This window comes from Quercus suber, unplaced genomic scaffold (assembly GCF_002906115.3).
Source record: "Quercus suber isolate HL8 unplaced genomic scaffold, Cork oak 2.0 scaffold_196, whole genome shotgun sequence".
NCBI classification, from domain to species: Eukaryota; Viridiplantae; Streptophyta; class Magnoliopsida; order Fagales; family Fagaceae; genus Quercus; species Quercus suber.
This window is the reverse complement of record NW_027069654.1, coordinates 1,088,321-1,113,350: the sequence shown is the minus strand read 5'-3', so window position 1 is coordinate 1,113,350 and position 25,030 is coordinate 1,088,321. Positions and strand designations below refer to the sequence as shown.

General features: G+C 35.3%; 1 protein-coding gene across 1 annotated transcript; it reads left to right on the top strand.

Moving 5' to 3' along the window:
- Positions 1–22,083: 22,083 nt before the first annotated feature.
- On the top strand, positions 22,084–23,580 carry LOC136069913 (uncharacterized). The gene is made up of 2 exons (XM_065779032.1): positions 22,084–22,426; positions 22,519–23,580. The coding sequence occupies exons 1-2, from the start codon at positions 22,112–22,114 to the stop codon at positions 23,290–23,292; spliced, it is 1,089 nt and encodes a 362-aa protein (XP_065635104.1). The 5' UTR covers positions 22,084–22,111; the 3' UTR covers positions 23,293–23,580.
- Positions 23,581–25,030: the final 1,450 nt, after the last annotated feature.

Genomic DNA, 25,030 nt, shown 5'->3' with positions numbered 1-25,030 from the left:
AAAAAAAAAAAAACCTTGCGGCTACGAGGGTTGCTCTTTACTTTGACCAGTTGGGACCGGAGAAGAGGCGGGGCGCTTCTGTTCATGCTTGATTGGTGAAGAACTAAAGATGTATAATAGCCAATAGGTCTAGATTAACCATTTGCTACTAAGAGAAGGAAAATGATGCTACTTAGAACGTACCCTTTTTATTTTTTGTCCCGGCCATTCAAAGAAAAAAAAAATTGCTTTCTTTTTCATTTTCTTTTTTTTACTTTTTTTTTAGTCAAATGACTAATAAAATTAAATAAAGGAGGTTTCTATTGATTGAGACATATTGGGAGCAAATGATTTGCAACTTCCAAAAGGAAAATGGTTTATTTTCAAGTCCTCTTTGTACCTTATAATTTTTTTCTTTTAATATAAGAAATGACCTATTAGGCTATTACTACCCTACTCCCTCCCCCTTTTAAGTACCTTTTTTTTTTTTTTTTGGTTAAAAGGGAAAATATTAAGCATTAGCTAGCTAAAAAAGGCGAAGTATTGGCTGAAAACCTTAGAGATATAGACCAGAAGCATCTGAGTTAAGCATTACATAAAAACTATCATTAGGGGGAAGCTCTAAAACAAAAATCCTCTGAGAGGTAGTATCCACCCTTAGCAAGTGAGTCTGCACAACGGTTGGCCTCCTGAAAAGCATGACTAACTCTAACCTATTGGAACCGGTTCAAGAGGAATCTGCAATCATTCAACAAGGAAGCGTATGGGCTGTTAGATGACTTCCTAGATAAAACAAGATCAACAACAACTTTTGCATCAAGTTCTACAAGAAGTTGGGTGATTCCAAGTTGAGAAGCAAGAATAAGACCATCCCTTAGAGCCCAAAACTCAGTAGTGATGTTAGTGGCCACTCCAATATTTCTCATATGGCCCTTGACCCAATTCCCTTGACAATCACATATCAAACCTCCCCCTCCAGCATTGTGGTGGTTTATGCTAGCAAACCAGAATGACCCTTTGATGTTAGAGTTTCTACCCTTTCCCTATACAGAAGAAAAACTCTTTAGCTTGATGGATGCATGAGGAAGAGATCCTCGAGTCACAAGGAATATTCTCAAAGGAAACTCGGTTTGGTGTCTCCACAAAGTCCAAAGAGCAAATGGAAATAAATACCCCCACGGAATGCCATTAGCTGATATGAAATCTTTAGCTAGGCAATTAGTTTTCAACCACTCCGAGAGGTCAAGTTGAAGAAAGTTCCCCATGGCTGGGGAGTTTCAATCTTCCTCCAAAAATCCCTCTTAAGGGGTAGTCCCTTAAGAGATGTAGAATAGATTCTTCATGGACCTGACAAATGGAGCAAGCCACATTGCACTGAATACCTCTTACAGCAAGGATTTTTCCTAACAGGGATGCTGTTATGAAGACCAAGCCAAATGAAATGAATGATTTTTGGGAGTGAATCAAGTTTCCAACCCAGCTACTCGTGAAGGCCTGGCCATCAGTATCTGCTAGGCCAGCCAAGAGTGATATTTTGAAATATAATACTTAAGGTAGAGATCACCTTTTCTCATTTGGTATTATTATTTGATGTTAGAGTTATTATTTGATGTTAGAGATATATTAGACATATTAGCCAAATGTAACCGACTCAAGTTCACCCTTACCTGTACTAGTTGCCTAGGATTTAGTTGCCTATATATATTCATGTTATGGTTCATTGTAACATAGGTTATTGTACTATACTCTTACATAATAAAGATGTAGCCCTTAAGGGATTACTTCGTGGACGTAGGCCAACAAGACTAAACTTCGTAACCCACGTGTTTGTTCTCAGTGTTCCTATCTTATGCTTCTCCTTTCACATCCATTCTAACGTATACAACATGATATAACACATAGAGTGACTAATATATTTAATATCGTATCAAAGCCAAACTTCATTTTTGGCATCAAACAAAAAATTTCTACGCAGCAAAGAAATTTCCCACGTGCACAACAAACACAGATCAACCCTCCATCATAGCTGCTTGCCTTGCTACCTCTCGGATCTGAACTCCACAGAATCATGCAACCACCATCGCTCACACCCGTGTCTAAGTGTGTGTTTGGATACCAATGAAAAATTAAAATTAATTAGTGTCATATTAGCCCAATGTAATAGGTACAAGCCCACTCCTACTTGTACTAATAGTCTAGGGTTTAGTCACCTATATATACTCATATTATAGTTCATTGTAACATAGGTTATTGTATTACACTTTTACATAATAAAGATGTAGCCCTTAAGGGATTCCTCCGTAGACATAGGCCTACAAGGTTGAAAAACGTAACCCTTGTGTTCTTGGTATTCCTATTTTACGCTTCCCCTTTCACATCCGTTCTAGCATATATAACATGGTATAACACAACATAATAAAGATGTAGCTCTTAAGAGATTCCTCCGTGGACATAGGCCTACAAGGTTAAAACACGTAACCCTTATATTCTCGGTATTCTTATTCTATGCTTCCCCATCGGCATCCACTTTAGCATGTATAACATGGTATAACACATCGTGTTGCTAATATATTTAACACTTGTCATTTAGGGGGAAAAAATGCTTTCTTTTTCATTTTCTTTTCTTTTACTTTTTTTTTAGTCAAATGACTAATAAAAATTAAATAAAGGAGGTTTTCTAATTGATTGAGACATATTGGGTAGCAAATGATTTGCAACTTCCAAAAGGAAAATGGTTTAATATCAGAAATGATACGCAACTCATAATTTTTTTTTTTTCTTTTAATATAAGAAATGATCCTATTAGGCTATTACTACCCGTACTCCCTCCCCCTTTTAAGTACCTGGGGAGGTACCATTTGGACCAAATGTGGTGATTCCTTATAATTATTTTTGAAATATAATACTTACGGTAGAGTTCACCTTCTCTCGTTTGGTGTTATTATTTGATGTTAGAGTTATTATTTCATATGACTTGCACAATTAGCAAATATAACAAAGTTATAGTCTTGTTTCATTAAAAAATTAAAGTTATTATTTTGTGTGTAACCCTATTATTTTATGTTCAAATTGGTAAAAATTAAAAAAAGAAAAAGAAAAAAGAAAGAGTTATCATATGATGTAGCAGAACTTAAAATAAGATTGGTCCATATTAATAAAGGTATCATACCAAAAACTATATATATATATATATATATAGAAGTTCGAAATTATTACATAATATATGACATGAATTCCTAGAAAATTATTGTGATAAAATTACTATCACATCTATATCTCTATATAGACAAAACTTAGGTACAATATCTTAGATGCGGTTCCTTAAGTTCCTCTCTTAAGATTCAACCATGTGGCTACTTAACTAAAAAATACATTTCCATCCCATGAGAAAAAATTCACATGACAGAATCTTAAAAAGGGAACATAAGAAATAGCACCTATGTACTATATCTAAGTCTTGCCCATCTATATATAATGTAAAACCAAAACGTTTGACTTTTTGTTGACCACTCTTTATTGTGCCATGTGACTACATAAATTAATACTATGCATATATTTAAAAAAACAAAAAAAAAAACAAAAAACAAAAAACAAAAAAACACTAAACAGTTGTGCCTTTTCATTTTTCAATAGGCACATTTTCAATCAATAGACACTTTTTCATTCAACAGATACATTTTCAGTTAATAGGCGCATTTTCATTCAATACACGCATTTTTTGGTCAGTATGCACCTTTTCATTTAGTAGGCACATTTTTTGTCAATAGATATATTTTCATTCAATAGACACATTTTCAACCAATAGACACTTTTTTCATTCAATAGACATTTTTTCAGTCAATAGGCATTTTTTGATATATCCAATATGAAGGGTTATAACTTTTCAATAGACACCTTTTGGTATATCAAATTTGAAGGATTATGAACTTTCATTAACCACCTTTTGGCATATATATTACAACTTATTTTATATATACATGTATATACAACACAAACTAAACTAGAAATGCAACATTTTGTCTCTTATTCCTTCCGACACACAAAAAGAATAAATAAAACAATATTGCCTTCTTTTGACTAATTAATAAAACTTTGTGCTATTTCTTTCAATATCTTTTTTGTTTTGTTTTAATTTCATGCATTTTTGCTTACTATTCCAACTCAAAAATAATAGCTTTCTTTTTCTTCTTGAAACTCATTCAGTAGCTATTCTCATATATCGCACAGGTTAGCGACTAGTAAATCTATATTTCTAATAGAAAAATCATACCAAATATATATTATATAAAAAAAAAAAAAAAAAACTCGGCTACTATGCAAATTTCCTTTATTTTCACCTTGTTGTGTTATTTGTGTGTTGTAAATGATAGTTTAAAAATTAGAGCTTGAAGAGAATTTGCTAAACTAAGTAGTATAGACTGTTATAACTAGTATTTTAGACCAGTTGCCATTAGGGCTAAGGCTTTGTTTAGTTGGAAAAATAGAAAAGTGTGAAAATAAAAATTTTAGGTTCCTTCATTTGTGTTTGGTTGGAGGTGAAAAAGTGGAGGGATGAAAATTTTCTTTGTTTGGTTGAAAAGAAAAACAAAAGAATAGAAAGTAAAGGTTTTATAAATTTATGCATATACCCTTATTAAAAAATAATGCCAAATTAAAAAAAAAAAATGAAGACAAACAACCAAAAAAAGAAAAAGACAATCACCTAAGTTTATTAGAAAGAAAAATCATGCCCAATAAAAATAAAAATAAAAATAGAAGGAAGAGGAAGAAGAGGAAGAGCAAAATGCCCAGTTTAAAAAGAACCAAAAAAAAAAAAAAAAAGAGAAGCAGCAGTTGTATCACCACTAGGAAAATGTGAGAGAAGGGATTAATTCAACCATTTGATTACAACTACTCTTCTATTCTATTTTTTCTTTAAATTAGGGGAGAAATGACAAAGTTTAGTTACAAAATTGATTATAGTCTAAGGTTATAACTTTACTCAATATTTTTTTATTAAATGTGAATTTTAACAAATCCACCATTGGATTACATTTTCTTCTTATATCCTCCATACTTGCAAAATTTCTAAAAAATTAAAAATCAATAACTATGTCATTAACAAGTTGTTTAAATTGCAAGTTTTTGTAGTTTAAAATTATGCATAAAATATAATTTTATAGATCATATAGTAAATAATATCTTATTAGTACAAAATTTGTCATATATATTAAAAGCGTAAAGAACATACAATTTAATGACTAAATTAGGTTACAACCAATTTGTAACTAAACTTTGTCCATGAAAAAAACACCCGAGCCCCACTAGTTTTTCCTCTTAAAATTCACCCCCCCCCCAAAAAAAGGGGCATTTTACTTCTCTCTCTTGACTTGGGATGATTGGAGTATATACAATCCTAGATCCCCGGTGCTTTTTTGCTTCATAGCACGCCCATGCTTAATTAATGAGAGATGTTATGTCTACAATAATTTGACAACAAATCATAGGTGGTTAGTTGTTATTGGTTCAAATTTGAAACTAACACTAAGATTACTTTTTTGCTCCAATAATAACAACCAGTAACAACTTACCACTTAGAATTTGTTGTAAAAATGTTGTGGACATATCATTTCTCTTAATTTTATGATAACCCTCAAGTGTGTTTGGATACCGCTTATTTTGCTGAAAACTGAAAACTTATTGCTAAAAACAATAAAAAAAATTTCGAATTACTGTTCACTCTCCCAAATACTGTTCATTTGCCTTAATGCATTGTTCATGTCTCACATAAACAATACAGGAGGTGCTAGTCAAAAAAAAAAAGAGGCAAAAACGCAGACGCATGAGTTTCAGTATCCAAAGGGATACTTCTTCGGTAACATAAAAGTCGTCATTGCTTAGGTTTTTAAGCAGCTTTGTGAGGCAAACATGCATCCAATAGATTCATGTCTGCGTTAAAATTTTAAGTCAAGATAATGTTTTCTTTTTTTTTAATTAATTTAAAGGGAAGTCAAGATAATGTTAACCAAAAAAATAAAATAAAATAAAATAACCTTATAAATGGTCCTTAAATATTCATATCTAATTATGTTTGTAAAGTTCCGACATGCTGGTCCAGCTGGATAACAGCGTTGAAAAGTCATTCTTGTCCATTCTGCTATTGCTTCTTGGCTTGAGAAAACTTCTTATACATTAAGATGAAATAAAAATTCAACCGAAATCCATGATCAATTCATCTTTGTTTTATTATTATTATTATTTTGGTCCTTCCGGGACCAACAGGCCCAATAAAATCAAACCTAGAAAAGCCCACCCTTGGAAATTGGCATGTGTTTTCAAATTTTTTTTTTAAAAAAAAAAATTGTATTCGACACTGCTAGCCGATTTTAATTTTCAACTTGAAATTGGTTGTTGACTTTGGCAATATGCCATATTTTCCCAGATAATTTTGTATCGTGGACAAAAAACTAAAGACTTTATATTTTTGTATTATTTTGCCAAAACCCTCCCAAAAAGCATATCAAAAATTCAAAACCACACTATAATCTTTTTGCATTTTTTTATTTTTTGTGCTCACACACCCCCACCCTTCTGCTTTTACAATTTTTATTGTGTGTTGTGATTGGTGGTTCAAAAATTAGGGCGTGACTGAGGAGAAGAATTTGCTAAAATAAGTAGAGAATTAGAGTATCATATCTATTTTGAGTATTTTCTACGTGCCATTAGGGTAAAAAATAAGTTTATTGGTAAAATCAAAAGATTTTACAAGAGATTAAAGAAAGAAAGGTTAGACTAGTAGTTAAGTAAGCATCCTAGTCCTAGATCCCTGATGCTTAGTTTTGCTTCATAGCATATGCCCATGCTTAATTAAATAAATAAAAAGCTACTTACGAAGTTGAAAAAATCATGTTGGTTAATTTTCTACATGCTGGATGACAGAGTTGGAAAAAAAAAAAAAAAAATCGTTCTTGTTGATTCTGCTATTGCTTCTTGGCATGAGAATACTTCTTACCTAGTAAGGAAAATTCAACGGAAAGACATCCATGATCAATTCATCTTTATTAGTTTATAAGTATTATTTTTTGTTCCTCCCGGGTCCAACAGGCCCAATAACATCAAACCTAGAAAAAGCCCACCCTAGAATTATATCTTTTTTTTTTTTTTTGGGGTTAATCTGGTACTTATATAAACAACAAAAGGCAATTACAAAATGGCCACAGAAGCCAAAGTATTGGCAACACGCCTATAGTAATACAACCCATTCCCATCAGCTTCAAGCAAAACATTTAAATCATTAGAGGAAGAGATATCAAACACAACAAAATTCTCCATCAAGGAACAACCTCTCTTAGCCAAAAAGTCAGCACATTTATTCGCCTCTCTAAACACATGCCCTACCCAAACCTACTTGAACCTTGCCATGAGGTTACTATTATCCTTAAAATAAGATTATAAAATCACAGCTCATTCTCATTAAAAACTAGCATGTTAATAAAATGCTTGACCAAGGAATTTTTAATTCTGTCAAACTTAGCTTGAACAATGCACTTTTCCAACTGTGAATATACTTGGTTTTTATAATTTTCTGAAGTACTCTTCTTCTTCTTCTTTTTTTTCTTTTTTTTTTTCTTTTTTTATACTTCAATTTATTATTGCTTGGTCATGACCAAGGCAACCTATGAACTACAAAATTAAAGGCAAACTCTTCTCTTAAATGTTAAGTCTCTATATTATTATTATTATTTTGAGAGAGTTTTAACCTATGGTTTAACTAAAATTCAATTTCATATCTCATCTAAGGTGATTAGGAAAGTTTGCTGTTTGAAATAGTCAACACCCAAGACATCAATAAAATTAAGGATTTCAACCAGATCAAAAGATATTATCAATTTAAATGTAGGTACGAAGCCTAACAAGGGCTAGATATGGCAAAACGGGCGGGTCGGGTCAATCGGGTTGCGGGTCAAACAGGTCATGGGTAAAAAAGGGGTCATTTTAAGCAGGTTAAAAATGGGTACATGTAAATCGGGTTGCGGGTGGGGTCGGGTTGACCCGTATTTTTCACATGATTTTATTTTTTATTTTTAAAAAGAAAACAACATATATTTGCCATTTGGAAAGTTATGCAACAAATTACTTGATGTAAAATGCATTATTTTGAATTCAACACTTATATTAAGAATGAACTCAGTTAAACTTATTAATACTTATTAAATAATTTTAAAATTATACAAATCCTAACATTGCTATCTAAAACAAAATAATACAAAGATAAGTAAAACAAATACACACGTTTTATTTCTATACAATATCAACATTCCAAAATATAAAACAAAATTACAAATGACTTATTGGATAACTCATTTGATAAAGAATAAAAACATATAAGAAATTTACAATTTTGAAAATTAATTTTATAATCTATTATCAATTGTGGTTAGCACTCTATTTCAATTGAGATATACATTAAAGTTTGATTACTTACTTATTTATACATGGTCTCTTTTATAAATATCATATCATTGTTAAGCAACACATACTTCAGGAAATATCACAATTTATTTTGAAAAAAAAATTATTTTGGACATAAATTGTTAAAAAAATAGGTCTAAGCATTCATAATTTATACTAATTTGATACTTTGGCTCTTCACTATTTTCACACTTGTGAATATTTCTCACACGTCTATAATTTTAAATCTATGTTTTTAACTCTACTGTAACCAGATTATCTTGGTATGTGCTTTACTATTTGATATCTAAAAATCTTTACTCATTACAGAATGCTCAACTATTTATCCTTCAATTAATGTGCATGCAGTTATATAAATGTATCAATTATTTCCTTAAAACTCGCAATAAACAATTAAACCAATATTTTCTTAATTTTACTATTTTTTTTACCCAAAAAAAAAGTTTTAAAAATATTGTTCAGGTTCATGTCGAGTCATAGGTCGGGTCGAGTTGACCCACAAAAAACACAGGTCGAGTCACAGGTCAATCCATATTTGCTTCAGGTCAAAAAAATCATGTTCGGGTCAATTTTTTGGGTCGGGTCGGGTTTGGTCAGAAAATTCTGACCCGTTTAGCCATTTTTAACAAGGGCCCAAAGGGGCCCTGGTCCTCCTTGAGTTGCAGGGAAAAAAAATTATATGTATATTATGGACTTGTTGTGTAATTCTAATTGAGCTCAAGAAATATAAAACTTTGCCCCTCCCTCCAAAATCCCCCTCTCCCCCAATTAGATAAGCCCAAACAAATCACAACACAAAAAAGTTAACAAATTATTACAAAATATAACTTAAACAACCCATAATCATCTAAGTTGAAGAGAGAGATGTTGAAATTGACAAAATAATAATAATAATAATGAGAGAGATGCCGCCACCGTTGTCCATGCAGCCACCTTAGTTTTGGATATTTCTCCTATGATCTAATCTCTTTCTCTCTCTTTTTTAAGTGAAGTGTGAATATGTAAGTGTTTATATATATATATATATATACACACACACATACACACACATCCATTTTTTAGATTTAAAAGAACGTTAGATTTCATCTTGATAGATATTGTATTGCAATTGTAGTGGGTCCAAATCTGATGTGGTTGGCATTTTTACAATGAATTTATTCACTGAAGGGGGCTTTGCTGAAAACTAAGGAGAGAGAGAGAGAGAGAGAGAGAGAATTCTTGGTAGAACGTCCTTGGGTGAGTTAAAGAGAGTCCTCAGGCTAGTCTCTGAGAGCGAGCCTCAAATGAGTGATAATTAAAATAATAATAAAAGATTAATGTGCAATAAATTGAACTTGACAAAATTATAACAAAGAAAAGGTAATATTTTTATCTAAAAATAATTAATTATATTTATAAAATATTATAAAGTAAACCGAAACAGATTTTTTTTTTTAGCGAAATCATAACGAGTACATTAGTAAAAGAATAAGTATAGTAAATTCGCAATACAATTTTTAAATATTTTATTAAATTATCAAATTGTAAGTGATGAAAAATAAAAGTATTGTTAATGATGGTTACATATAAAAATAATTGAAAATTTTTCACTCTTCACCACCCAAATTGCGAGCATATTTGAAGAAAAAGTGTTGTTAATAAACAGAAAGTAAGAAAATAAAAAATTGTACCTATAGCATAATAATGAAAGGTAAAAGAAAGAGCATCTCTTCCTCCACCACTTTATAAAGCACCACGGAGAAAACAAGGCCAACTTCATTCTAATTCTCACGTGACTGGTTCCAACCGAAGCTTCTTTTCTTTTTCTTTTTTTTCTTTTTTGGGTAAACCATAATTTAAAATTAAAACTAAGAATTTACAAGTCTATTATAATACATATTAGTTTTATCAGCAATTAAAATAGCCTCCATCACAGACAGTGGTATAAAAAAAAACATCATAACTATACAATAATTGTGCTCCCATTTTAACCAATACATCAGCCCATTGGTCAACTAAGCTTTAACTGTTTGATAAAATATTATAACATATTTCTTTTTTCTTTTTCTTCTTCTTTTTTTGGTTAACTATTATAACATATTTCTATCTAAGGTCTAAGTCTTAAAAAGTTCAAAGTATGGAAAATGATAAAGTATTATTATTCGGTCCCAAGAGTTTCTCTTCTAGGATATCAAAAAACAAAAAAAGAGTTCCTCTTCTAGCAAATAAAGTAGCTCCATCTGGACTGCGCAGGAAAGAGGGTCTGTCTGTGTAGTATAGACTAGATAATACCATCCCCAGAAAAGAGAGAACCTTTTTTTTTGGGTGACAAGTAACAACACCACCCCCAGTCCCAGAAAACTTGTATATAAAAGTAACCCTCTTCTCTTCTCTCTTCTTAATTCATTCATATCTCTCTCTCTCTCTCTCTCAGACTCCACAGCTTCATAGCTTTATTTGGCCTCTGTTTCCTCTGTTTCTTCACTTCCTCTTTGTCTAGCTTCAAAATTTCTAGTACCCACTTCACCAACATGTCGAGCCCACAAGCCAAATCCCCGAGCCGATTAACCACCCTCCCTCCTAAGAGAGGCGAGGTCAAACGCAGAATATTCAAGGCCGTTGCAAACGCAGTTATCTTCGTTGGAACTGGGACTAGGACTGCAAGTGAGCGCAAGCTGAAGCGCACCCAAACTGCAGGCTCTTTTAGCTCGAGTTCCACATATTCAAGTGGTTGCAACTCACCTCGTATGATCGATGATCACTCAAATTGATATATTATTGCTTACAACAAACTCAGCTAATTGTGCTGCTGTGATTTCAGGGTCTATTGCAGGCTAATATTTTTGTATTATTTGTATATGTCGAGCCCACAAGCCAAATCCCCGAGCCGATTAACCACCCTCCCTCCTAAGAGAGGCGAGGTCAAACGCAGAATATTCAAGGCCGTTGCAAACGCAGTTATCTTCGTTGGAACTGGGACTAGGACTGCAAGTGAGCGCAAGCTGAAGCGCACCCAAACTGCAGGCTCTTTTAGCTCGAGTTCCACATATTCAAGTGGTTGCAACTCACCTCGTATGATCGATGATCACTCAAATTGATATATTATTGCTTACAACAAACTCAGCTAATTGTGCTGCTGTGATTTCAGGGTCTATTGCAGGCTAATATTTTTGTATTATTTGTATTTCTTTTAACAATTTTTTTTTTTGGGGGGTTTTTCCCCTTGAATTTGGGTATTAAAAATATGGAAGATTATTGGGTTGAAGGCCTGAAACCGGTTCAAGATGTGAATATTGTGAATTGGATACTTGTAATTATAGTTTTTGACCCTGTGTAGCTATTTAGTTATAGCAAATATTTATAGATTGATTAATTAATAGCAGTGGATTTTTTTTTTTTTTTTTTTTCTTGAATCATAATAGCGGTATCTGTATCTTTTTATATGTTTTCTCAAGCTCATTAATTTGCACGTTTCTCTTTTTGATATGGTTTCTGGAAATTTTGATTATTTGAGGAGATAGATTGTATGTAATTGGGTGTCTAATTGATTGATATGTAAAATCTATGCAATAGTTTTATGTAAATGTGGTGATGGTTGTGGATGGGTTTTCTTCTTCTTCTTCTGTGATGTAAGGTAAAGCCATGAAATCGCGGTGAGTACAAATTTTGTTTTTATTTTCGGAGTACTCTTTCTTCCAGATAATATAGTTAAAAAATCTGTGGCACGAAAAGTTTCAGCCATTTTTACACATTCCTATCTTTTTGTGGACTCGATGAAGTTCCATCTCAAAATCAAATAGAAGACGTGCAAATGAAATCAATGTAAAATTTGTTGTACTTAAACAAAAATGTTTATTTCTCCCTATAAACGGCATCGACAAGTGACAACCTTTGTTCTTTGGGGGATATGGAGTTGTCCCTCTCTCATTCAAAAAATTTCAACGATTTTTACACATTCCTATGTTTTTGTGGGCTCACATATGTCCCATCTCAAAATCAAATACGAGGTGTGCAAATGAAATCAGTGTAAAATTCGGTGTCCTTCACAAAATTGTTTATTTCTCCCTATAAAACGCATCCACAAGTGTCAATCTTTGTTCTTGAATAACAATTTTGAATAACGTTATTGTAATTATTTGTAAAACCATGAGACTCATATGATGTTAACAACGCATAAAGTACACTTTTTTTTTTCTTAAAGTACACTTTTTTTGCACTGAGTGCTTTGAACATGTGTTTTTACAACACTTTTTAAACTACAATTTTTGCATCATTTTGAAAATCAATACCAAGACTGAATTCTAAATCACTTTTAATGTTGTTGGATCTGAAGGAAGTAAATTAGATTGTGAACTGGTCAATTCAAAGCCTAAGTCATTTAAACGATTAATGATTCCAAGGTTCCTGTAAACATATCAATGTCTAGATTACCACACACTGACATCAAACTAATTCGGAGTAAACATAATTAGATCAAACAAGAAACTAAAGAGTTTGAATCAAACTTCAATGATCTCTTATAAACATGATTAAACTAAGTTACAAAGTTCATGTTAACATATAAAAGTATAAATTCTTCAGTAAAACTTATGAACTACAATAAGATCTCCTAAGAAACTAAATTACTATGATCTCTCATTATGATAACAAGTTCTCTAGCTTATTCCCAGTATCATTTCTTGAGAATGAATCATCTATTTATACTTGAGACTTGACAATTATCGACAATTGTTCCTTCAACGTGTATTTCTCTCGTTAGGCTTATTTAACACCAATTGCAATGCTACATACTACTAAACTACCTTAATGACACTTTAATTTATTTCTTGCACCAGTAACTGGGATTGCCATCCTTGCCCCATGTTTTTCTAGTACTCTTACAAATATAATCTCCAGATTGTGCCACTTATCGTGTCCTCAATGCTTTAGAGAATTTTCAAATCAAAGCCACTAACATGGAAAATTTTGCCATCTGTTTTGATGAAAATAATTGGGAAATAATTTCGCCCTAGTTAATTGAAAACTTTATTAGATATTTTTTTTGAAAACTTTATTAGATATTTTTTTTCATGCTCAAATGCCCATCAAGATTTTTGGGGGGTCAAACAATATTTATTTTTCTATTTTAATTTTTTGGAATTGTAGGCCCCATTTGGTACACCTATTCAAACACATGTTTTTAATTTTTAAATAACATTACACGTATTTCCACACACGTTTTTACTCACACTTATTTCCGCATATATTTTTAGTTTTTAAGTACATATACCAAATACTCCCTAAAAGTCTCTATTTTTGTGTTTCTATTCAATGGTTGGATTATATAAGAGAATAGATCTTCCTTCCCTTATGGTTCATTTGGATTGAAGGAGGGAGGGGTAGTAGAGTAGAATAAATTTGACCTAAAATTAGCCTGTTTTCAGTCAACTTTACTCTACTCTACTCCCCTCTCCTCCTTTCACCTCAATCCAAACAGGCCCTTATAAAGCTGTTGTACGCAAACGTCACCTTCATACCAAGTGGATTCTATAAACCTGGGTATCCCACACTTGCTACAAAGAAACCGCTGCATACAATTGTTCCATTAAGAAACTACTCCCTCTAATACAATGTCCTAAAAAATACTACTGCCTGGCGCAGGTTACAAACACTCAAGTTTGATTTATACTGAGGATGTACTGATTCATTAAACCGGAGACATGTTGCACCAACACGAGGGAGCGAATAATTAATTATGTCAAGACTCAAAACTAAAAAGGTTATGCTTTTTTTTTTTTCCTATGCTATTAGAATCTAATCCTCTTATAATATAGATGTTGCTCTTCTTGTTTTTATTGAATTTCATTGAGTGGGAGCAGTTTTCTTTTTACTTGATCAGTGTTATCCAGATTCTAGATTACAGTTTTTTCTATTAAAAAAAAAAAAAAAGATTCTAGATTACAGTTCATTAAAAAAAAATTAAAAAAATTTAAATTTAAATTTAAAAAAAAAAAAACCTATACAGTAATGCATTACTAAAAAGAAGATGCTCTCTTTTTCTTTGCTTGTAGAATCCTAATCCTCTTATAATGCACATGTTACTTGCCTTGCCGTGTTTATTAAATTAAATTTCCTTTTCATAAAATTTTTCTTGATTAGCGTTATTGGGTTACAGTTGGCAAAGATAAACTAAACTAATGTGTAAACAAGAACAAAAGAATGTTAATGTTATAACCTATCTTTACATCTTTAACTGAATAAGACATCTCTATAATTAAGATTAAGAAACAAACAACCGCAAAGCAGATACAATTATACAACTAGTTGTTGGCCTGTGTTACACTTAAAGCCAGCCGCATTGTTACAAGCTGTGCATACTGCATAACCACAAAATTCATTATTTTTGTCATACATGATTGAATATGTCTGGCGGGGTCCCTTTAACATTTAGTCTTAGATGCTGAGTTCAATGTCTTTGAAGAGCATAACTTTAAATTTGGAGGTTTCAAATTTCATCTACCATTAGTAAAGAGTGGAATAGCTAGCCTAACCAAAAATTAAGACACACAACTATATATATATATATATATATGAGTTGAGTTCAAATTACAGTTGATGTAACTTTAATATTACACCTAATGTAACTTTAATATTACACCACTCAATATTATTTAAATAAATGTGAATTTTGACAAATCCACCATTAGATTACATTATTTTGGTATATTCTCCATATTTGCAAAATTTCAAGTTAATCAAAATTAATAGTCATGTCATCAATTAATTATTTAAATTCAAATTTTTGTAGTTTCAAAATAATGCATAAAAGATGAATTTATAATTTGAATTGTAAATAACATTCAATTGATATGAAAATTGCATGATGTTAAAGAAATATAAACATGTAATTCAACGGTGGGATTTCCAATTATTAAGTGGTGTAACACCTTAAAATTTACCAATGTAACTTGACTCCTCTAAAAATTTACACACACTAATAACTTGTTATTAAATTCATATTTTAAAAATCCACATTGAATTAATGTTTTATATTGTTTAACATGCATGCCAATTTTCATACCAATAGTGTTATTTACCAAACGATCCATAAACTCATTTTTATGATTATTTTAAACTACAAAAACTTGAATTTAAAAACTTATTGATAACATGATATTGATCTTCAATTACAAGTATGAAGAGTATATAAATATAATGTAATTTAAAGGTAAATTTGTCAAAATTCACATCCAATAATAAGTTATTAAGTAATGTAATATTAGTTAGGTATACCTGATATAGCTTAAACNACTGGAATTGAAAAAGAGTATGACTATATAAAGCAAAGGCCCCCGTGAGATATGGGGCATGTAATAACTGGAGAAACAAACAAAACAAAGAGAGAATATATTGTGCTTAGAAAAGCTTGAGTATATATAAGAACAACTTATCATCGGACTTGACTGAGAAGTGCTATTGCCATATTGTGTTTTTCTTCTTGGCTTAATCTCTTTCAATTAAGGCTCATATTTGATTTACTGAAACGTTCTTTCTTGTAAGATCCACTCTCTAATAAATATATTGTGTAAGGCTTGCTGATAGGGATGGCAATTTTTGCCCGACCCGCGGGTACCCGGTCCGACCCGACCCTAATGGGCCGGATTTTACCCGGTCCGATTAGAAATAGGGTCGGATATGGGTTTTAAAAAAAAACCCGAAGCGGGTCCGGGTCGGGTCCGGGTTTTATTAAAAAACCCGAGACCCGACCCGAGACCCGGTCCGGATAAAAACCTGGTACATGAAATTACTAAAATACCTTTTATATATATATATAATCTAACCTAATTCCCTTCACTCTTCAACACTCAGCAGCCTCCCTCCTCAATGTGACAGTACCTCACTCCCTCTCCCTCATTTCAGCTTCCACACTACCTAAGCCTCACTCCCACACCACACTCCCTCACACCTCCCTCCCTCAGTCCGACCCTCCCTCTCCCTCAGCTCGCGCCGCTGACTCTTCCCGTCGAGATTGTACATCGCCGATCTCACATCCATCGAAACCTTGAGCTGGTTCCCGAAACAGTTGGCGAAAACCAGCGTGAACTGATCGGCGTCGGTCTGAAGCTGTACTGAAGCTGTCGCCGTTTTTCTTCAGGTTTGAGAAAGTGACCAAATCGGAGAGGATCAGCTATTTAGCTTCAGCCTTCAGGGATCTACTTGAAAAGATATCTGCGGGGATCTTTTTTTGTAAACTTATTTTCTTTTATTTCTCTGCTCAAAGCTATTGAAAAGGGTACATTTTTCTTTTTCTTTATGGTTCTTTCCCTTTCTTAGAATGAGTTTTGGTGTTTCTTATTGCTTCCAATTGCCACTGCCGGATACCAGTAACGCCATCACTTTCTTTCTCTCTGTTTGATTGAGGTTTATTATATGAGTGGGATGGATAATCCTCTTGTTTTGATTATGATTAACATTACTATAAATGTTTTTGCTTCACAATTTAAAGCATTTTGTTGTTTTAATGAATCAAAAGATGAAAAATCATAAAATATGGTAAAAATATGATTTGGGTATGCACGCCATCCATTGTCTAGCTATAAAAGATACCTCAATTTTTCTTGTCTGTGGGTTTGTCAATTGAAAATTGTGATTTTTTATTTGGGTTTAATTGTGGAGATTTGAAAAGAAGGGATTTTTGGGATTGGTTGTTTGGCCGTGGGTTTGGTGTTTGGTTGTTTGTGTTCTGTGGGGATTTTCTGATGTGGGTTTGGGGTCTGTTTTGCTTTTCCATTTTTTGGTTGGGCCACGAATTGGGCCCAACCCCTAAACGGGGCCCGCGGGGCCCATGGGGCCCGGCTGGGGCGGGTCCGGGCCCCAAAAAAAACCCGGTACCCTAAACGGGCCGGGTCTGGGTCTTGGGTCTTGCCCCGCGGGTCGGGTCCGGGTATGGAAAAACTTGCTGAGCCCCTATTAACTGTTCACAAGTTAGAGGTCCAAACCAAGGGTCCTTATAATATATATATGTATATATATATATATATATATAAGCCTGGCAGAATATTATGCTCCATATCATTGAACTGTTCCTCCCAATTATTTCTTGAGACGGGCAACGGTGATTATTATGTTCCATGTACTTGTTTTTTTTTTTTTTTTTTCGTTGTTGTTCTTTAGGAGAAGAAATGTTCAATGTACTTGAAATACGTATTTTAAACTCGAATCCACTTTTTGATCAAAACAAATAAACAATTGAGGGGAGGTTATATTGGGCAGGAGCTGAGTCTTTCAGCCGGTAAATTCTTCAATTTACTTTAAAGTATAATTGAAGTGAAAGACAGTTGTCTCTCATTATCACTACAATTAATACGATTCTAAATTTCTAACCCATCGATGCTTTTGTCTGCTTTCTTAGAGAACATTTTCCACGTGGAAACATACAAGTTGGAGCATCTTTAGAACAACGGATCTAGATTTCCCTACTCTCATCATTATCGTTCATCTTCCATCTTTAACTTCGATGTTCAAACCACAAACCTGTTTCACTTTTTAGTTTGATGAATTTTCTTTAACAAGGGAATAATACTAAAGAGCTGCCTCATCAAAAAAAATAATTTAAATACTTAAAATTGTTTGGATACGGCTTCTAATAGATGCATTTTTGTTCAAAACACAATTCGATATAGACGCGTGTTCGCATCATATCATATTCAGTGCACAAATTCATTGGACAAAAGCTTCATCCAAATTGTTATAGTTTAATCTCAATTGAGATATATACAACCAGAATTGTCTCACATTTGTATCACCGAATTGTGCACAATGTTCATTGAAGTTCCATTAATGGTTCACAATACCATTAATAATTTTGGAAATTCTTTTCTTTTGCTCTCTCTCTCTCTCTCTCTCTCTCTCTCTCTCTCTCTATATATATATATATATATGATTCCGAATTTGGTAAGAATGGGGTATAAAACCAATGTTTTACATAATCTAATAAGTGATTGTCATATCAGCATTTCACTTAAAATTCAATATCTATCATACTTAATAACATCTCAATAAACTCCTAATTTGGTTGGATTTATATATGGGTATTAGAATTGATTGGGTGTGGTTTTGTTTATTCTTAAATACGTAATAAGATGATGTGGCATGTTAGGATTTGAGGAGTAAAACATAGGTTTTACACAACATTCTTTTAGAATTTACTCTCTCTCTCTCTCTCTCTCTCTCTATATATATATATATATACACTATATATAAGAGGATTTGCCTCTTTCAACTGGACTTTTATGTGGTTCAAAAATATTATCATTAATGAATAGTAACTTCATTTAGTAATAAGGTCATAAATGTCAAATAACAAATTTTATTTTGAATTCAAAAAGAAAATTCCTAAAATTTAGAACCCTTCACGTTCAAAAAAGAAATTACAGTTACTACTTATCTCTAAAGTTTATCATTTTTATTTGTTTGAAAAATAAAAATATATATTTCTATATTATAATAGATGCAAATTATTAATTTTTACCTAAAAAAATATAAGAGCGTTCATGTGCATACTCAGAGGCTAGTATATATATATATATACACACACACATATATTTGGATGTCATAGTTTAGATTCAAGAGTTTTGAAAAGGGATAAATATCCTCTCATTTCATGTGAAATGGATAGAGTCCATTACATACTTCAAATTATATATTATAAATTTAGAGATGAAATATTGTCACATGATTCAAAATTTTAAATAATGTGGCAATCTTCCGTTCCAAGTGAAATGGAAAGGATAATGTCTTGGCCATTTGTATTATCTAAATAACAATTAAGAATATATATTTTTATATGAATTTTGAGGTTTTTATACAAAAACATTTGTATTAGAGAATTCGAAATAACATTTATTCCTATTTATATATTGAACTTAAATTCATTCACAAATTTATAAATAAAAAATTAATTTTTATATTTTATTCCAGCCAATTAAACTGAAAATTTAATTTTAATGTATTCTTTTAAAATACTTTTATTTTTTTAGAAGAATCTTTTAAAATACTTCTATCTAAATAAAACATTAATTAATAATCTTCCTTTTCTTTTACACATGGATGGAGTTTAGCATTATGCATCACTATAAAAACAGGATGAAATACAAAATAGATCATGGCTTCCTTAAAAAAGTGAAAAATCAACCATACATCCCATCATGTATCGCTATTTAAACCTTTGCATATTGTTACAGGAATATCTAAATTTACATCTCCACTATAGCAACATATATAACTTAAACATGATTGTGCAAGAATTAGAGTTCTTTTATTGCTATTTATATATAAACGTACATTCATAATGATAACTGTAGGGACTCAATTTGAATTGAGTGTTGGGTTTTCAGCCCAACAAGCCCAGACAATACATTTATAGAGAGTGGGCTGAAAGGCTTAGGTGCTGGCCGTTGATCACCATGCCCAAACTTCTCTTTAAAAATGGCTAAGTATTTTCTTACAAATGAGGGAATGCTCCTCGGCCTGTGGCCGAGGAGACCTTTTTTTCTCCCTTTTCCCTTCTTGGCTTAACCTGCTCTTCTTTTATAGTTTTAATCTTCCTATCTTTTGCTTCCATCTGTTGATTGTCTATTCGCCTTTTTTTCTGGTCGTCCATCCCATCAGAAGCTTTATCAATACTCAAGTGGCTCACTCTGACCAACGTTATCCTGCCAAGGGGTTACCTCTCCATTAATGCGGCCAGGGGGGTTAGTTGAGTGCATTAAATGCGAGAGTGACAGCTTACCTTGGGGTTAGCCACTCCCCGGAATCAATCTTGTCAGGCCGAGGACAAGGTGTCCTCGGCGTGGATTCAAGAGAATAGGCTTCCCCCTTTCTCCTCAGAAATAGCTTGCTCTCCTCGGCATGGGCCTTGGGCCTGCTATATGAAGGACTGAGGCTATCAGGCCCACGGACCCCACAATAGCCCCTCAAAACCTGCTGCACGTTCCCTCGAACGGGGAGGAGGGTTTTGATGCATGCGGATCCACTGGACGAATGGCCTCACTTTAGTTTATACTGATGCTGGCGGCTTCTTGACTGCCCGATGCGCGTTTTTAGCGTTTCGAGAATTAATGGGTGCCCACATTAAATTTTTGACGGCACCACGTTCCCCACTTTAAACGGCATGATCTCCTGCCTTTATGAGAAAGCGGTTTCATTTGGGAAAATTAAGGGAGAGTATAAATACCTGTTTGACTTGCCTGGTTTCATCATTTTCGCGATTATCATTATTGACGCATATAGTTTGAACTTGGTTCGACTGGCACATTAGCTGAAGAGTATCGTCATACCTCTGTAAGTTTTCTTTTTCTAGTGACCCCAAATTTCCTTGACTTCACTCTTCTTTCTCTTTTTTAGAGCTTTTAGTTATCTTTGGGGAATGGGTAAGTTTAAGGAGTTGGTTGAGTCCGAGGAAATGATGAACAAATTCATTGTTGACTATGGAATACCCGGTAATGTGAACTTGAAATACTGCGAAGAAGGAGAGTGGTACCTTAAGCGGAGAGAGGGTGAGGTCGTAATTCCAATAGTTGCTTTTGTAGAAGGAGGGATGAGAATCCCTATGAGGCCGGTGACCCTCAATTACCTCAGGCATTTCCGCCTGTCCCCCACTCAGTGTGCTGTGAATGTGTTTAGGATACTAGGGTGTGTAGATACCCTGAATGAGAAAATGGGGCTGAGACTGACTCACCATGATGTGAATTGGTGTTATATTCTTCATCACCTGAGGGGTAAGACGTATTACATGAAGACAAGGGACGATAGGGTTCGTCTTATCCAGTGTCTTCCTGACTCCAATAAGGGGTTGAACCAAGATTTCCTCATAGTGTCGGGAGAATGGCACGACGGCTTTCATTGCCCAACTGTAGAGGGGAAGCCAGGTAGGGCGTCCGAAGTACAAGATAATTTAGGTTTCAGTGCCTTTGCGTTTTATACCTACATACTCAACTTGGTTGACTAATCATAATAATTTCACTTTTCTTTTCACAGATCCACACGCCTTTGCACGTCATTTCCACCTGGTCAACAAAGCGGATTTAGAGACCGTTCTCAGGTCGGAACTTTTCTTGAACGAATCTGATAACCAAGTCAGAGCTACTCATAAAATCCTCGGGTGTGACCCAGCTCAAACGTCATTCCCTGTTCCGCAGCACGTAATTAGAGCTCGTGATCCTCGGCTTACACAGATTACCGTGGTGGAGAGCGGTTTCTCTTTTACTGGGGGGTCTTACATACTTGAAGGTATCCCGCTATCAGGTCCCTCTTCGTCCCAGCAAGTAACGGTGGCCGAGAAAGGACCGCCTAAGAAAGCAAGGGAGGTGGTCGAATTGAGCTCCTCCGAGGACGAGTATAGTGTATTTGACTTAGCTGATCAGCCCGAGGATCCTCCCAGTGACCTAGGGGATCCTCACTTATCCGAAGCCGATCTTCAGTCTCTAAGAGTTGGTACCCAAGCCGAGATGGGTTTAAAGAGGCAGCCCCAGACCAGTCTTCTCGACCTACTCGAAGGTGGTTCCAAGAAAGATGTGCCAGGGGAGTTACAATCCCAGCCCCCAGCACCTCAGCCCCCGGTTCCAACCGTGCAAACCAGGTCATCATCCACCCCTATAATAGTTGCCCCTTCTACCGAGTCCCTGATCCGAAAAGGAAAAGACTTTCTAAGGGTAAGGATCCAATGGATGGGAGCAAATCTCATTCTTCGCCCGAGGAGGGTAAGACTCGTAGACCCCCAAAGCAGTTGAAGCTTGGTGATCAAAAGAGAGGCAAGAAGGTCATCCAGCAGCCCCAGGCCCAAGCATGGCTGCCTGCTGCCATGCTCCATGACCAGCCCCTAATGGATACCGCGTCAATACGAGAGTCTCAAGGAGACGAGGGGGCTCTCGTAGCCGAGGCCCTAGAGAAATCTCTTCTTCTTCCCATTGACATGGCTGAGTTGGAGAAAATGAGTGGGGTAGAGGTTGTCTTCGACCTTAAGAAATATCTAGGCATGGTAGGTCCTTTGGCAACCATTCTTTTTACTAGAAATTTTTGTTGCTTAGTACTTTTCTTTCTCTTTATAAAGCTGCTTGTTTTTGCTGGCAGGCTATCCAGGCCCTTTTTAGGTTGGGCGAAGAGGTTGGCGACCATAGTCACGCCTTGGCGCAAGAGCGCGATAAGTTCCTAGAAGCGGCTAAAACTCTTAAGAGATCTGAGGCCGACCTGAAAAAGGCGACCGAGGATCTGGCAGAAATGGCGAAGGCTAGGGATACTGCTGTTTCTGACCTAGCCGTGGTCAGGAAGCAAGTTGAGGATCAAACTGTCCACTTGCAAGAGGTTGAAAGTCAATTACAGAAGGCCAAAGAGGACATTTCCTACATGAAGGGAAGTTTGACCAAAGCAATCCACGACAAAGGTGTTGCCGAGTACGCCAGGGACGAGGCTGTGAGAGCCAGAGACGAGGCAATTTTTGCAAAAACAGACGCTGAGCGCTCTGTGGACGAGGCAAAAGAAGAGGCTTTCACCGAAGGGGTGGCTAAGACTGAAGCCACCCTTCGGGCTCAAGTTCCTGCTGTGTGCAGGCATTATTGCTCTCAAACTTGGCATGAAGCCCTCAACCAAGCAGGGATTGATGCCTCGTCTGATCTTAGAAGGGAAGATAGGGTATATTACCCTACTGCCATTCGCGAGGTTACGCCTGCTGCTCCTGAGGGGGAGTCTTCCTTACCATCGGTTGAAAGTCAAGACAAGACCGCCGAGGATGCTCCGTTAATTGGTCAACCATCCGAGGAAGTCGAACCCCGGATAGCGTTGGGGGAAGTCGTAACCGAGGGTCAGGAAAGACCTCAAGACGTGGCCAGTCCTCCGACGGACTTTTAGAGACCTAGCTGTTGAGCTTTGGCCCTAGCTTTTTGATTTTCCTACTGAGTTGAAGGAACTAGTATACGGCCTAGGATAGCTTTGTTTATTTTTTCCTTTGATACTATCTCGTTTCCTGCCTCAGTGGCATTGTAAGGGAGTCGTGTACTTTCTTTTTGAATCGAATACTTGAGATTTTGCTTTCATTTAATGATACTTTATTTTGCTCGTTTTGCTATTGTATTCTACTCAATATTTGTATTCCATTCTGGAGTTGGCATCACGGGACCATCTGTTATCATCCAAATATAAACCGAAAGGTTGTATTATCGCCTGACATTGAGTAACGCTTTGGCTTTTCTCAGAGCAGTTATTTTCTTTGTGGGTTCGAGTCCGAAGACCATATACTACCCTGGTAATGCATACTACTTATTTAGTTTTCTATAGGTTTGGGTCCGAGGACCATGCAACACTTTGGCTATGCCCAGTAATTTTGTTTTTCCTGTAAGTATCTAGTTTTCCCATAGGTTCGGGTCCGAGGACCATGCAATACCTTGGGTCTGTCTACCACTTCAATTCTTTTCTATAAATATTGAATATAATCGGTGTGTGTAGTTTTACCATAGGTTTGGGTCCGAGGACCATGCAATACCTTGGTTCTGTCTAGTACCTTGACCATAATGGTGTGCGTAGTTTACCATAGGTTTGGGTCCGAGGACCATGCAATACCTTGGTTCTGTCTACCACTTCAATATTTTTTTTTTTTTTTTTTGTATGAGACATAATGGTGTGCGTAGTTTTACCATAGGTTTGGGCCGAGGACCATGCAATACCTTGGTTTTGTCTACCACTTCAATATTTTTTCTGTAAATAGGGATTTGCCCTCAGATCGCTTTATTGGAGATGATTACTCTTTACGTCAGATTAGGATCTTTACACGTGGCATTGATCTCATCTCTAACTCGAGGCCCCATCTTTTTCATTTATGAAGCGCCCTTTGCCTGTTCGTATTCCGCGCTTGACGCTCCGGTGCACGAAACGCGCCTTCATTAATGCCCTCGTAAATTGACACGAGTCCAACCGTCCGTGCCTCCTTGGAAATTGGGGACTTCATTACTGATTCAGCTGATAATACCCTTCTCGAATTCTGCATGAATTAATTCTCACCAAACTTCCATCCCCTATATAAAGTAAGTAGATGGTTACCCACAACCCATGAACCTCTCAACGCAACCAGAGCAAAACATCTCCTTCCAACTTCACATGCCCTTTTAACAACCCCGCCAGAATTGTTGCCGGGACTGAAAAGAACCGGTATGGCCGCAGCCCCCACTGGGCTTTCGGTGTGGCAGAGTCTAGGCGTAATCCTGATGGTGCCCTTCGAGGTATCCCAGAGGGGTTGTGTAAAGAACCTCACGTCTTTCCTCGGAGCACACCCCCGACGAGGAAGGCGCATGAATTCACCTCATGGGCGGTGCTCGAGTGTTGCCGTCTCCAATGGCCAACACTCGAGCGGAATGGAGAGAATCGAGGGAACATCACGGGGGAGGGTCCCCCGAGCCCTGCGTCTGCTTCTCTCTTTGTTCCAGCTCTGCCCAGCCGAGGAGGAGTGGTTGGGGGCCTGAGGGCATGATTGTCCTTCACCTCCTCCACCTTGTGTCAAGCTCTCCCATTCTCTTGGTGCCAAATAAAAGCACGAGTTGACACTTCCCTCCGGCTAGTTCTCCCTTGGGGCGGCTTCACCTGGCCTCTGATCGTA